This window comes from Idiotropiscis lumnitzeri, chromosome 18 (genome assembly GCF_059441095.1).
Source record: "Idiotropiscis lumnitzeri isolate Australia: NSW breed Sydney's pygmy pipehorse chromosome 18, RoL_Ilum_1.0, whole genome shotgun sequence".
NCBI classification, from domain to species: Eukaryota; Metazoa; Chordata; class Actinopteri; order Syngnathiformes; family Syngnathidae; genus Idiotropiscis; species Idiotropiscis lumnitzeri.
In genome coordinates, this window is record NC_142408.1 from 9,362,580 (window position 1) to 9,377,315 (window position 14,736).

A 14,736-nucleotide genomic window follows, 5' to 3' on the forward strand; every position below is an offset into this window, starting at 1 on the left:
TTAAATTAGGTTTGTGTCTGCAAAAGCCAATAACCATTACATTTGTGCAAGATCCCCCAAAAATCTGACACATTATTTAACAATTATGCAATGATTGATGGAACTAATTTAAGAGGCAGTAAATCACATACAACCACCAGAATTGTTTTCACCGCCTTGTATATATTGTGGACCAGAAATTATGTTCACGATTCAGTCAGTTGTACGGAGTTGATCAAGGAATAATTATGTTTTGAAACAAGTGAGGCAAATTTTGGAGCACTATTTTGGCTGCATCCTCCAGGGGGGGGGTGCTGTCAGTTTTAGGTAGCGGAGGGATACGCACGCCACAGAAACTCCTCAGGGAAGCATTATTCTGCTCAATATGACACTAGCGAGAATCTCCAATCACATTTAAAAAAAAAAAAATGTTCGTCTGTCAAAAATTTTACTCATGACAGCCAAATGTTTATCCCCTGAAAAAGTCACAGTAGTCTACATTTATACTTAAATCAGGAAACAAAAATAATATTTTTAGTCATGTCCCTGTTCTACAAGAAGTATTTCAATTTTTTTTTTACTATCATCCCAAAAATAAAATGAAAAAGATACAGGTGATCCTAAGTTGCACAACAAGTTTGTGCATCGGCCCAATACGTTGTCACACAGCATTAGAAGGCACACTCAGTTACAGCTGTCCCTTAATTTCCCTTTGTTTCCTTTTTATGGTCCAATATGTTTATTTTTCCCCACAAATGTATACTGTAATTGTGACTTTACGAGCGTAAAGCTGGTTATAGACAACCGCCGCATAAAATCGAAAATTGTAAATGTAGACTGACGTGACAGATGTTTTAATCCAGTCACCGCCCCCCCCTTTCATTTTTTTCCTGATAATACACAGACGTAAAGGACAATTCCACTGTCCTATTACATTAAAAAAAGATGTTAAAATGTTGAGCGTTGTAACACTATTAACTCCTCCCAACCACAGAAAAGGCCTTTGATCTGACTCTGGCTCTTATTTAAAAGTCAAAACATTATCTGAAGAAAGTGGAGTAGACTTTTAAAATCTTACATTCTTCTTGTGTGCTTTTCAAATAGTCCATTGAGTGCCCTCACTAAACCATCTTCTATAAAACTACTTTTACAATCTCATTTCAGTCCCACATGCTGTACACTACCACACAAGCTATGAAGGAGCGTTAGGGCCACGGTGAAGAGAAAAATAAACCCAAAAATCTAAATTAAGCTGCAATCAAATAAAAAAAAAATTATTTTAATATATATATATATATATATATATATATATATAAAAAAACAACAGGTGTGCAAAAATGATGCACTTATATGCTCATTCAATTATTCAATGTCAAACAAGAAAAAAAAATGGCAGATGGTGAAAATGCTGTGGTCTTTACGACCACCACCCAACAAAATGTTTTACTACAGGCATTTGGAGGAAAATAAATGTCAGAAAGAGTGACTGACTTTCATCTGGTTGTGTGGCCCTAATACTTGTTCAAAAGCTAAAAAAGAAATAAAGATAGCCATTGGCGTAGATGATTAAATGAGCATTGACATCATCATCATCATCATCTTTCAAACTGAGCATAAGCGAGAGGTTCATGCGTCAAGTTATCTGCACGTTTCTTTCAGCTTGTAGACATTAAATACTGTCGTAAAAATATTCACCACTTCCGGGTCGAGTGTGGCTGAAATATAACGGGTTTCTGAATCAAAACTGTGAAATGACATCCAACCTGCAAAATATTCGACTGTATTTGCTTGCAAATCTCTTTGAGTTCACCTCGCTGTTCCAAATTTGCAGCGGTCCAAGCCTAACGTTTGGGTAATAATGATTTAGAAATGTTGCCTTTAAATACTATATTCAACTCTGAGATGTTTGATCAATACCAACTCGACCACATGATGGTAGACTGAAGAACAATGCTCCCTGCTTTAAATATATATCATACATTATATACATGAAACACATGTAGGCAGAGCTTCACAGATTCAACGCAAACAAACATTTTTTTGCATTTTCTATAAATACGAATAAATAATAAGTAAGTGATTATCGATTTATTCAATATTGCCTCAGTTTGCCAGTGGTTCTGTTTGAATGAGGTGCGCTGTGGTGGTGGCAGACATGCCGTGGAGAATGATTCTGCTTCAAAAGAGTTGCTGGGGGGGTTTTCTGCAGTACCTGAAAATGGACGTGATGGCTCCGTTGGATTCTTGCTGAATAGCATTTGAATTTGAGAGAAAGATCCATTACTTCCATCGAGCATCTTCATGGGAGTTCTATTCATGCGGACCTTGTGAAGAATCCAACGGCTGCAACCGTGTGTGGTTGAGTGAGTGTTGACTGTTTCCATTGCGACATGCGTGAACGTCAGATGATCAATCAAGGTTCCATTCGTTTTCTCCCAAAAAAGACGACGTAAAGCGAGCTGACGTGTTCATGCAATCTGCGAGCAAGCTTCAGAACGGGTTTCCCGCATGTTAAATCTCCATTTGCTTTTCAGAAGAGCTTTACATTCATCCGGTATACAAACAAGTCCAGACACTCCTGGAGAAAATCCGACCCAGAAACGTCCGGGGGGGGTCTCAACTTTGCAGTTCAGATTTCAGTCAGTATACATGCTTGCGATTCATTTTAAGGTGATGACTGAAATGTGGTTGAATGTGACTGTGGATCTTAAATGAGTTTGACAGCCTGATTATGACCGCCAAACAAAAACCGGAGCACTTCTATATGGCAGCCGTCTGTGCGCTAATACCCCACAGGAGAACGGTGCACAATGCGCTTTCCAGAAGACAAGAAGCCAAGTATACACATCCACTGGACTCAGATAACCTGAGACAAGCTGAAAGAGGAATCAGACAGATTTGCGATATAGCCGAAAAGTGCTGGTAGCTCTCAAAGTCGACGTTCATGTTTGGCTGTGAGAGTCCAAGCAGTGCGGGGATGTTAAAAATCCCAGAGATTCACTTGAATGGAATCCTCTGGATGGGAAGTATTCAGTTGAGTTCATCCACCGTGCTCCCTTTTGTTGTAAAACCACTCAGTTCCCTTCAGTTTGGTCCGTGACACCACAAAAAAAACAGATCCATCCTCTGGTCCATAAAAAGTATGTTGCTTATCATTAGAAAGTGCTAAGCCGCTCTAGGTCCAACTGCAGTTTTCTTCATACTTAGGTCCACATATGTTGTGCGTGTGTGTGCGCACCTGCACATACAATATGCATCAGATGTTGACACTGGTATTGGAGTTGTTCATCAGGACTCTCATTTCCTGAATGCTAGTGATGATTTTCTTCTGATGCCCCGCTAGGTTCACCCCAACTCTCCGCAAGTCCCTAAAAAAGAAAGTCAAATAGTTGGAGAAATGGCAGTCAAGACAAACAGAAGCGAGTTAAGTTTGGATTTGGGTCATGTGAATTCAGATCAACTGATATTATCTTAGATCTCTTGATACTGTATATTCGACAACTATATTCATAGTTGGTCTGAATGCAAACTGTTCTTGACTAAAGAATATTTGATCCTTACACTTAACGTCACTCAAAATAATGAAAAAAAAAAAAACAACGATTTTATTCCGAACGACGGGGGTAGTTTATATCTGATTGCCGTGCATGGAAACCTTTATTCCGAAATATTGGAACAATACGTCTTCGGTACGCATGCCTGAGAAATGACTTCTCCATTACAGAGAGGGTCACAGACATACGCATGAGGACGTGCACGTGGACTCCCCTCAGTGAGATGTTGTGTCACCCTGGCCACCCAACTGAAAAATTTCTAGCCTTGACTATTACTACTTCCATTGAATCTTAATAGCACCCTTGACTTATTTAGCAATCATCCGTGGAGTGTTTTGTTTTTTTATCCGCCAGGTAGTTTTTGTGCTTCCTGCTGCCAGCGGCTTCCATCACACACACAAACATAACCGAAGGAGATCATAAAACTCAAATGATATTGTTGCAAATGCCCTTACTCGGATGTCATCTGAGTGACCGTGTCCAGTGACGAGTATCCTCCTTCCATGAAGAGTTCCGTATAACGGCCCATCTTGATGGAATCCAGCCACTCGCCGACTGTTCTACTCCAGATGTTGCAGTCCACGTCTACACTGGCATGCTCCACTAACAGGTTGGAAACCCTAATCACATCAAACAGGACAAAAGGCTGGAATTAACTAAATTGTATAAATGCGTAGTGATTTAGAATCGAGATTTTCCTTTGCCGTATGGGAACGAAAAATGTATGCTACGAGGTGGAGCTCAAATGTGTGGCCGAACTTTCTAAAAAAAATAAATAAATAAATAAAAAAAATAAAATAAATAAATAAAAAAAATAAAATAAATAAATAAAATAAAATTATATATATATATATATATATATTAAATAAAATTTTAAAAAACAGAAAGGCCATTCTTATGCTAAGTTTAACAAGTGTAAAAAGAGTGCAAGAGTGTTTCATCTTGAACCTTCCTTATCGTATTTTGTGTCTCAAAAATAAAGCACCATTGTGAAATTTTTTGCTGTTTCTAGATTTTACATAAATTGGCAGCATTGAGAAATTCATGAAAAGTTCACCAATTAAAAGTTAATGAAATTTAAAAAACAGACATTCAAATGATTCCTTACTATTATTATTTTTTTTCAGAAAATAATTGGAATTGAGAATTGTTAATAGAAGAAAGGAACTGGAACCGTCCACCTTCAATTGATGCCCCTAATTTTAGCATGTAAAATGTCATTTCGGTGGAAGAGCTTCCACAAACGGATATATTACCCATTGCAGAAAAATAATATCAAAATCAGCATATTTTATCAGCTTTGACGTGACACAAAATATTGCCTTCATTAGTCGATGAATACATTGCGATGAAAATACAGTCCACTCCTTTTTAAGAATACATTCCATTATTTCCGGTTATTTTCCATGCCAACCAAACGAGAGCGGCAAGCTTTGAAAGCAAACGTTGAAGCTTGCAAACAGCATTTCCCACGCTGCAGCTTGCTAATAGGAGCATCGTTATGCAGACGATCTGGCCTTGCTCGAGCTCCTTTGAACTGTCAACTGCGATTGCACTGGTCGTTACATTGGGAATTTACTTATTATCAGTTGTTTCTCTTTGTTGAAATGGCAGAGTAATGATCAACCATTATTTCATCGCCTCTATAAAGAAAATGACGACCAAATGTCTCCATTACAATTCTTTAATGTCATTATACACTAATGTAAAACTAATTGGGTGGTGAAATGCTTTGAAAATCAAGACGCCGCACAGAAAACAATTGAAACTATTGCTTATTCTTAAGAAAATCAATTTCATTTATGCGTTTTTTTCCCCTTCCTCTCGCCAACATGAAGCAATTGCGGTCTTTGTCCAAAGTGATTTAATTATGCAGCCATGCAAGAATTCAAGAGACTCTATTTACATTTAATCTGAATGATGATGAGTTTAGCTCAGAGTTTAATTCACAAGAGAAGGAATATGTAAAGCAATGGAAGGAAGGTGAAGAAAGTGTAATTTAGCAATGTTTCACTGCACATAGGTGCCTTTTTCTTGAAGCCGAAGAAAGAGGAAAGCCAATTTTAAGAAAGAAGACCATTTCGGTTGGATTGTCTTAAATCATTCTCACTGCTGATTGTTTCCTTGATCAGCACATTGCAGCAACTGTTGGACGTTAGGAAAATGTACTTTTTAATTTGCTTGTGTACAAAGAGCTGCATGTCAGAGCTTCCTGCCTGGGGGGTTTGCAACTTGAGCCGACCAACATCTGGCGGTATTACATCGCCAGATTCCATTAAGCACCATTTGTATGTTATGTATGCACAGTTACAGCATCTACGTATGTCATGTGAGGAGTTCTCACCTGTGTGAGGAGTTGACCAGATTTTTCAGCGAGCAGGGGTTGCGAATGAGTTTGTCTAGTAGACATACGATCTCATCAAACTTGGGTCGGTTGCTGCGTTCTCGCTGCCAGCAGTCCATCATGAGATGGTAGAGAGCCTCGGGGCAATCCATCGGACCCGGTAACCTATAGCTCTCTTCTACTGCCTTGATGACCTGCGCAACGGCAATTGAGTGGGAAGATGTTAGTTGCTGAGCCAACGCCTGAGGACAATTCCTTTATCTTAAAATAGACAACAGTTTTGGGATGAATTGGAAGGGGAAAGCTAAAAGAATAACGTTCTTGACCCTTTATAACATTAAACAGATTAAAGGAAAATAAGATACGATAAGATAACCGAATGCATTTATATAGCTATATATATATTAGTGCTGTCAAGTGACTGACATTTTTAACTAATTAATAATAAAAAAAAATTCCATGATTAATCACATTTAATCACATTTTTCAACTACTATTTTTTGTGAAGCTTGAAACAGATATTTACTTAAATCATATCATGGAATTAATGCAAAATCAAGACTGTTCTAACAGTTTTCTTTGATTCTTGAATACAATCTAAACAGAGACATTTTTACCTCATTTTATTTTTTCAAAACTGCCCACAAGCACCACTTTCCACCAATGTAAGTTTGCAAGACCCAGTGGTAACTTGAGCACGGTGTTTTGTTCTGAGATGATATGTACAGCAAATATGGGATAATATTTGCAAAATATGCAAATTATTTTTGAAGTAAATGAATCTGAGTTACTCGAGTTAAATTATTTAAAGCGCTCACTCAGGAGATTAATCCAAGGAATTTTAACTCAGCTAATTTTGACAGCCCTAATATATATATATATATATATATGTGTGTGTGTGTTTATTTGAAGAAATCAATGCACATAAAAAGAAGAATAAATCATAGTCACATTCGTCTTTTAATTTCCATATCATGTTAAAGAAAAAAGATGAACGGGTAGAACATGGAAAGGCCAAGACCGAGATTCATACATCAGATCTGTGTTGCAGACTTGCGAATGACTACGGCACAATGACGCCTAGAAGAAGTACATATCCATCAAACTTAAAAGTAAGGCAGTTTTGGATCAATCATTACAATCCAGTCGGCATAAAAAAAAATAAATCCCTGTGAGAAGGGTCTCCCGAAGTTCGAATAAAAGTTAGCGTTGCGGGCTTCGACGGAGTAACGCCTCATAAACGCTCATCTATTGGCTACACTACAACGGCCAGTTAATCATTTGTGCAAGATGCAGCTGGGAATCAAAGGAATCAATCTTGGCTCGCCCAGTTGGACTCTGCAGTGGAGCAGGAGGTCTCAGCCTACTTCTGCTCGTCCTAAGACACTGGAGGGAATTGGGCTGTTGAGTTCATGACAGCTTCTTCTTGTGTCAAATCCCCTCGCCCCTCCTCACTCAAAAAAAAAAAAAACAGACATGAATGCACTCAAACACACACACGTGGGAGTGCGCAGCAAGCGAGAAGGCCAACATGCCAAGAGGCAGAAGAACTACACAAAGATGACTGGCAGGGATGGAGCGATCAGAAGAGGGTGGGGGAAGAAAAAAAAATGAGGGAAGCAAGAAAGGAAGCAGACAGAGAGAGAGAGACAAAAGACAGGATGAGAGAAAGAGAGAGTTAGAGAAATAGGAAACAGAAGGAGGGGGCTTACAAAAAGAGTGTGGAAGAAGCTGCAATTTCTTGTGCAGATCAGAGAAAATCCAGCATAACGCTTTCAATTAAACATCAAACGTCTTCTCCTCTACTTCCCTCCTCTCATCTTCCCTTACTCCCCCTCTCTGCACTTCTCCGAGACAAACACCCCCCCCCAGAAAAAAAGACATGGGCGGGGCTTGAAGCAGGGGGATGAGGAGGTCACTGCAGGGCTGCGCGCGCACGTGCGTGCGCTCTGGCTGTCTGTGTGTGGCGGGAGCGCGCGTGCGGGCTGTCTGCTTCCCCTCTAACTCATCAACGCGACACGCCATTGAAATTTTTTGTCCCCATTAGAATGACTTCTGGGGCGTTCGCTACTTTTAAAGAACCGGCTCCTCCGACGCGCCGTTGCGCTTCTCCTCACTCGCAAGTGATTTAGGTGGCCAGCCACTTAAAAAGTGTCATGTAATTTGCTCCGACGCGTTGTTCACAGCTGCAATAAAATAGAAGCTCTACGGAGCAAGTAAGTGTAAAAAAATAAAATAAAATAAAAAAATAAGTGTGTGATATTCCCTCCCAACAGGTTCTGCTTAGCTCTGCAACTCTGCGTTCGTTCAGGCGCTTCACTCTTTTCTTTCTTTTTTTTTTATCCCACACATGCTGCAAAATCTTGTCTCATGCTTCCATTAAAGCTATTCATTCTCATTGTCAACACTTTGCAGTAATAGATTGATGGCTGAAAACGACCCTCCCCCAGAGGAAACCTCATTCAGTCTGCAGAAAGGAAATTCACAAATTTCACCTACACATCCCCCTTAATCCCTCACCTAGCAGAATTTGCGCATGGGAACAATGCATTCGCTGGCGTCTTATTGTGCAGCGGAATTGTCCGCGAATATCTCCCGCAAACGACAGAGGATGTCAAATCTGTGAGTGGTTTAAGCAATAATTTTTTGTTTTTTTAAGTTTTCAGAGTAGGTTTGTTACGTTATATTATTCTTAGTTTTCCTAAAATGCATCGTTGTAGGTTACTTTTGATTAGGTTTAGATTTAGTTTTAGTTTCGAAAATGTGTATTTCTTGTGTGCAATATTAAAAACAAGCTGGTCGCCTTGGAGCGACGTCATCCGGTGGCGCTTTTTTATTGGCTGCCGCTAGATGACATCGCTTCTTGGTGACGCAGAGCAAACAGACCACGACTTCCAGTCAACTGCTCAACGCTCCTCCTTCTGGCTAACTGCCGTGCAGTAATACCAAGATAAAAAAAACATATAAAACAAACCCCAAAACGTTCATGTCTGTAAAAGTTCAAGTTAGTTTTCTTTTTCGTTTTACTTTCATTCTCAATTTTCGTTATAATTATTTCCGTTTGATTTCATTCACGATAATAACCTTGAGCAGAACACACAACCATTCTGACACGTACATCTTGATTGGACATCTCCCAGTACGGACGCTCGCCGTACGACATGACTTCCCACATGACTATGCCGTAACTCCACACGTCGCTGGCTGAGGTGAATTTCCTGTATGCGATCGCCTCGGGAGCTGTCCACCGAATGGGAATCTTCCCGCCCTGCAAAAATAGTCAATGGGAGACACAATCATTTGATATTATTTATTTATTTTCTTTATTATTTTACATTTCTATTGTCAAAACTGTTCTTAAAAGCAAACAGCTGATGTGTGTTCGTTCATAACCTCAAAACCTTATATGTTGCGACTGTTGTAAACCGAGGACCCCCTAACCAAAAGTGACTCGACGACCCGCTGTTATACTAATGAATACTAATTTAGGAACATGGATAACAAGGTTGATATTCTTATACAAATACAGATATACTGTGTGTGTGCATGTGCGTGTGTGCACGCGCGTGACTTCATTATCGAGCTTTCATTGCTGAGATAGAACATTTCCCGGGATGACTGCTGAGGCAAATGTGCTTTCAGTCAATGAGAAGTGAAATTAGCTTGATGCAGCATTGATGAACACAGCAGCAGGATATCTGCGGGTCTGATTATCTGAAGGGTGGGGATGAAGTTACTCTTGCAGTTGTGTCAGAGTTGAGGAAGCGCGAGTGAGTGCGAATGAGTGAAGAGCAAGATGTGCAGCCTGCCGGGGAGAGGTGAGTGACGGGATATTTGGCGCAAAGGCGGCAAGGCTCAGTGCTAATTGAGTGGTGGAGAGGCCGACGCGAGTACTAATTGGCCCTCTGTCTGCGGGAAGCTGGAGATTCCTCTGAAAGGATGTCACTCAGTCTGCGACACTGAGCTCAGAAAAGAGACTGTCAGTGCCGAGTGGCCATTCACAGTGTGTATTTCTTTACATGTGTGTCTTTATGTCGCGAACACATCACCTCTAAGGTGAAACGCAATCTGTTCAGCTGGTCCGTCTCAGAACTATTTTTCCCATAGGAGCTAACGGAAATCTGTTTCAGAGTCCAAATGGTTCTATTATGAAAATTGATCAGGCTTCGACGAGACTATTTGGGTTTTGGGAGTGTGTGCCCACCAAGAGCTGCCATCTGCTGGAGGAAAGTGGTAGTGTCAACTTTGTTTTTTGAAAAATCGTGACTTGATTCTGAACTTTTGACATCTATTTTATTTTTTTTTGCACACCCCTAATGTATGGTGACGCCGGGTGTTCCTATTTTGAATCTGAATCGTCTTTTTTGGCCAAATATGTTCAAACACACGAGGAATTTGTCGTCTGTAATGGGGTTTACTTACTTAGGCACCTGGTGAAATATTTCTCCAATGATTTTTGCATTACTCCAATCATGTGGTACACATGCAAGGGGATTCCGAGTCTGCTTCTTTCTGCTGCTGGTCCTCGGAATGAGTGTCAAACAAATGTGTGGGGTTAATTCTTTGCTACCTGGCGGGCTGAGTTCTTATGTGTTAGGATGTGATGACAGACAATCGAGCTCCTCGGATTGCGGAATGTTTTTCCCTAGAATGTTTGGCCATTTCCAACTTTAGAAGTTCCACTGTATAATCTATATGTCCCAAGTTTTTGCTTGCTCATTCAACTGCAGACGATGTCTGTCTTTCAGTATTTCACTCTCATGATTTATATGTGTTGTAGTATTTATTGTAAATGAAGTAGTTGGTCAACTTTTAAATGTCACCTTGGGGTCTGGGACAAGCAATTTCTTTTATGTGAAAATGAAAACAAACTGCCAGACGCCAGCCGGCTTGCCAAATCAAAATGCACAGCCTCACCCGTGTGGTGTAAGCAGCCTCAGGGTCGTCCTCCAGAACGCGAGAAAGGCCAAAATCAGACACTTTGCACACAAGGTTACTGTTGACCAGGATGTTGCGAGCTGCCAGATCACGGTGGACATAGCCCATGTCAGACAAGTACCTGCATTCATTAGAGAAAAGGAGACGACTGGCTTTTAGACGCAAGCCATGGGGATTTCTTATCTATATACAACTGCGTGTGTGTGCATGGGCGTGTGTTTGTACCTCATGCCAGATGCAATGCCACGCAGCATACCAACCAGCTGGATAACAGTGAATTGACCATCATTTTTCTGCCATCAATAGAGGGAAATTAATGTTAGTATGGACATAAACTTATTATGGTCACACTAAACCAACTTGTGTCAGTAAACCCAGCAGTGATCTGTTTTTATTTTACTTGATGTCTTTTTCATACTACTATTTACTGCCTTCCAGACTTCAGTTCGAATAAAAATGTTATAGATTTCATTGTGGATCCTATCTGGTTTCAGTTTGTTTTTTATGACTACTTTGCCCCCAAAACATCGGCAGTGTGGTACTTACAAATTAAATTGGATGCTAAGCCTGATGTATGAGTACGAGCATCGTTTACTGCTTTGTCAAAAGGGTGCAAAAACCAATCCAGAAGCCGAGCAGTGTCATTTATATTGTCCGCAGTACAGCAGCAGCAATCCATGTAATTAATTGACAGGCTTTACCGAGCTGCTCAACCTCACTTTGGCATTCAGGACCGGCCCGCAAGTGCTTGACACTGACCCCACCTGTTTTGGGTCTCACAACATTCTGAAGAATTTATATTATATATATATATATATATATATATAATATATATTTATATTATAAATATATATTTATAATATATATATATATTATATTAATAATATATATATTATATTATATTTATAATATATATATATATTATATTTATAATATATATATATATTATATTTATAATATATATATTATATTATATTTATAATATATATATATATTATATTTATAATATATATATATATTATATTTATAATATATATATTATATTATATTTATAATATATATATATATTATATTTATAATATATATATATTATATTTATAATATATATATATTATATTTATAATATATATATATTATATTTATAATATATATATATATATATATATATATATATATATATATATATATATATATATATATATAATATATATAATATATATAATATATATAATATATGTACCCATCGGGCGTGGGTTCGATCCCGGCTCGGCCATCCTGTGTGGAGTTTGCATGTTCTCCCCGTGCTTGCGTGGGTTTCCTCCGGGTACTCCGGTTTCCTCCCACATTCCAAAAACATGCATTGTAGGCCGATTGAACACTCTAAATTGCCCCTCGGTATGAGTGTGAGCGCGGATGGTTGTTCGTCTTTGTGTGCCCTGCAATTGGCTGGCAACCAGTTCAGGGTGTCCCCCGCCTACTGCCCGAAGATAGCTGGGATAGGCTCCAGCACCCCCCGCGACCCTAGTGAGGAAAAGCGGTATAGATGATATATATATATATATATATATATATATATATGTATTTGAATCAAAACGGTCTTGATTGAACATCTGAACATGAAAACCTCTGAAAAGCTTGAAGTACTGTGCAACGAAAACGGAAAAGGTTCACATTTGAATGTTGAGACAGATTGAACATAATTCCAGTTCACAGTCGCGCCAATCATGTGAAGTGTGTTTGCACCAAGTAGGTACATTACGGTTTGAATGTTTCAAGTTTATGAGGCATTTAGCTGGAAGAATAAAAGCTAATTGGGTGTATTGTCATTCCGAGTTGATCCGCTTTGCCAACAACTGCGGTGCAGCATTCGACAAAATCCCCACATTTTTTTGTTATTTATTTATTTTTGTTACATCCACAGGACTAACTTTCCCACTTTGGCAACAATTATCCATTCACTGACTACTTCACACTTTCAGTCAGTTGTTTCAATATTACTGGTTTGCATATTATTATTCATCCCCATTGCCGGTATCTAACGCCATATTTACCTCTGCCCAATTTGTTCATTATGATCTAATTGTCCATCATGTCCATCCTTCATATTCCTTAATTTCACTTTTTCCTACCTTAAGGAATGTGTCCAGTGATCCATTCTCCATGTATTCAGTAATGATCATCACCGGTTTACCTTAAAAGGAAAATAAAAATCATAGTTAACCATAAATGGAACGGTAGTATGAAAAACTATTCTCAGTTATTATGATTATCGATAGTATCAGTAGTAGTATTTTTCAGAGTCAACTTTGATAATATGACTATTATAGCATTGGTTTGATTGACACTGCTCCTCGTTAATTATTTAGTTTATTACATTCAATTGGATGAAATAAATCCCTCTCTGCATGTTCTGAACTCCAGTTTCAATGCCTGTATTGTATTGAGCACACCAATACAACCCAGAGGAGTTTCTTGTTATAACTGGTGTGATGTTTTGGGAGACAGCAAACTAGTTGAGACAGAATCAACAGTGCCTCTGCTGGTTGGTGGAAGTAATGCATTTTGACTCAAATGTTTCTACCCGCGATTAATGATCCGTCAATGCCAAACCATTTCTTAATTCATCAATCATTAGTGCCATGCATACTATAAATAAAACATGAGTTTTTGTAAATATGAAGACGCTCACTCTTGGTGACCACGCCCTCCAGGCGAATGATGTTGGGATGGTTAAATTGCCCCATGATTGACGCCTCCCACAGGAAGTCACGTCTCTGATGCTCCGTGTATCCTGCTTTCAACGTTTTGATGGCGACTTGCATCTCCCTTTTCCCAGGCAACCTTAGTGGTCCGCTGCACACCTCACCAAACTCCCCTGAGGCACACAGACACAGCTTTTTCACATGGCAGCCCACCTTGACCTGCAAACATCTTCTTTTATGGTTCAACTACCTAAATAATGTTGCCTTTTTGTGACTTTCTTTCATTTTTAGAGCTAAAATTAGCAAACTGTTTTCACAGCCGCCTACATATGAAAGTAATGTCTGGGCATGTCGGGGAAAAAAATTTATTAAAAATATGCAACTCACCAGCGCCAATGATCCTTTCAATGGAAATGAATGACACGTCAATCTCTTGGGCAAACTCATGCACAGCCTGGTTAGGGTCTTCATAGGTGAGTGGGTCAATGTAGGTCCGCACTCCAGGGAACTTAACTGCAGACACACGTGCAACATCATTAGAATTTGGATGCACACTATTACAGTAAACACTCGTGCGCAAATCACAATTGCCTGGCAGTAGTCTCACTAACTCGCAAAAGCTTAAGCAATTTACTGAAATGCCCTGCTCCATTTTAGTGGAGGGGTAGCTAACGTTGGCCACAAGCACGCTAGCCAGCTGGCATGACATCAAACAGCAGCATGATGAAAAAATATACACGTTTAATTAAAAAATATGTAAAATATCTACACTGTAAAGCATGTATAAGTAAGTGAAAAATGTAATATGATAAATAGGAAAGTAGTAATTGGCGTCCTTGTACCTCTGGAACCCATTTCAAAAGCAAATCATATATATATATATATATATATATATATATATATATATATATATATATATATATATATATATTTTTTTTTTTATTTTTTTAATTTTTTTTTTTTTTTTTATTTATGGTAATGTCCTGAGTTTGAAATGATATTACAACAATGTTTTTAGACAATAGTTTGGGTTTATGCATGATTTACACAAGGGGTCCTCAATCCTGTTCCTTGAGGGCTGTTGTCCTGCCTGTTTTTTATCCCTCCCGTCTGCAACTCACCTGAATCAAATTATCAGTTAATCAGCAAAGTCTGCAGAAGCTAAATAACGATACTGATCATTTGAATCAGGTGTGGTGCACAAGGGAAAGATAGAAAA

General features: G+C 38.9%; 1 protein-coding gene across 2 annotated transcripts in view; it reads right to left on the reverse strand.

Moving 5' to 3' along the window:
• Window positions 1-616: 616 nt before the first annotated feature.
• unm_sa34860 (un-named sa34860) overlaps window positions 617-14,736 on the reverse strand; it is a 140,324-nt gene continuing 126,204 nt past the window's right edge. For both annotated transcript variants that reach the window (XM_088281833.1, XM_088281832.1), the window contains 9 exons: window positions 13,905-14,030; window positions 13,505-13,690; window positions 12,945-13,006; window positions 11,041-11,108; window positions 10,795-10,936; window positions 8,996-9,145; window positions 5,878-6,071; window positions 3,989-4,153; window positions 617-3,347 (listed from right to left, as the gene is read on the reverse strand). In XM_088281833.1, coding sequence (XP_088137959.1) covers window positions 3,236-3,347; window positions 3,989-4,153; window positions 5,878-6,071; window positions 8,996-9,145; window positions 10,795-10,936; window positions 11,041-11,108; window positions 12,945-13,006; window positions 13,505-13,690; window positions 13,905-14,030 — 1,205 coding nt within the window. In that variant the 3' untranslated portion in view covers window positions 617-3,235. The remainder of the gene's footprint in view (window positions 3,348-3,988; window positions 4,154-5,877; window positions 6,072-8,995; window positions 9,146-10,794; window positions 10,937-11,040; window positions 11,109-12,944; window positions 13,007-13,504; window positions 13,691-13,904; window positions 14,031-14,736) is intronic.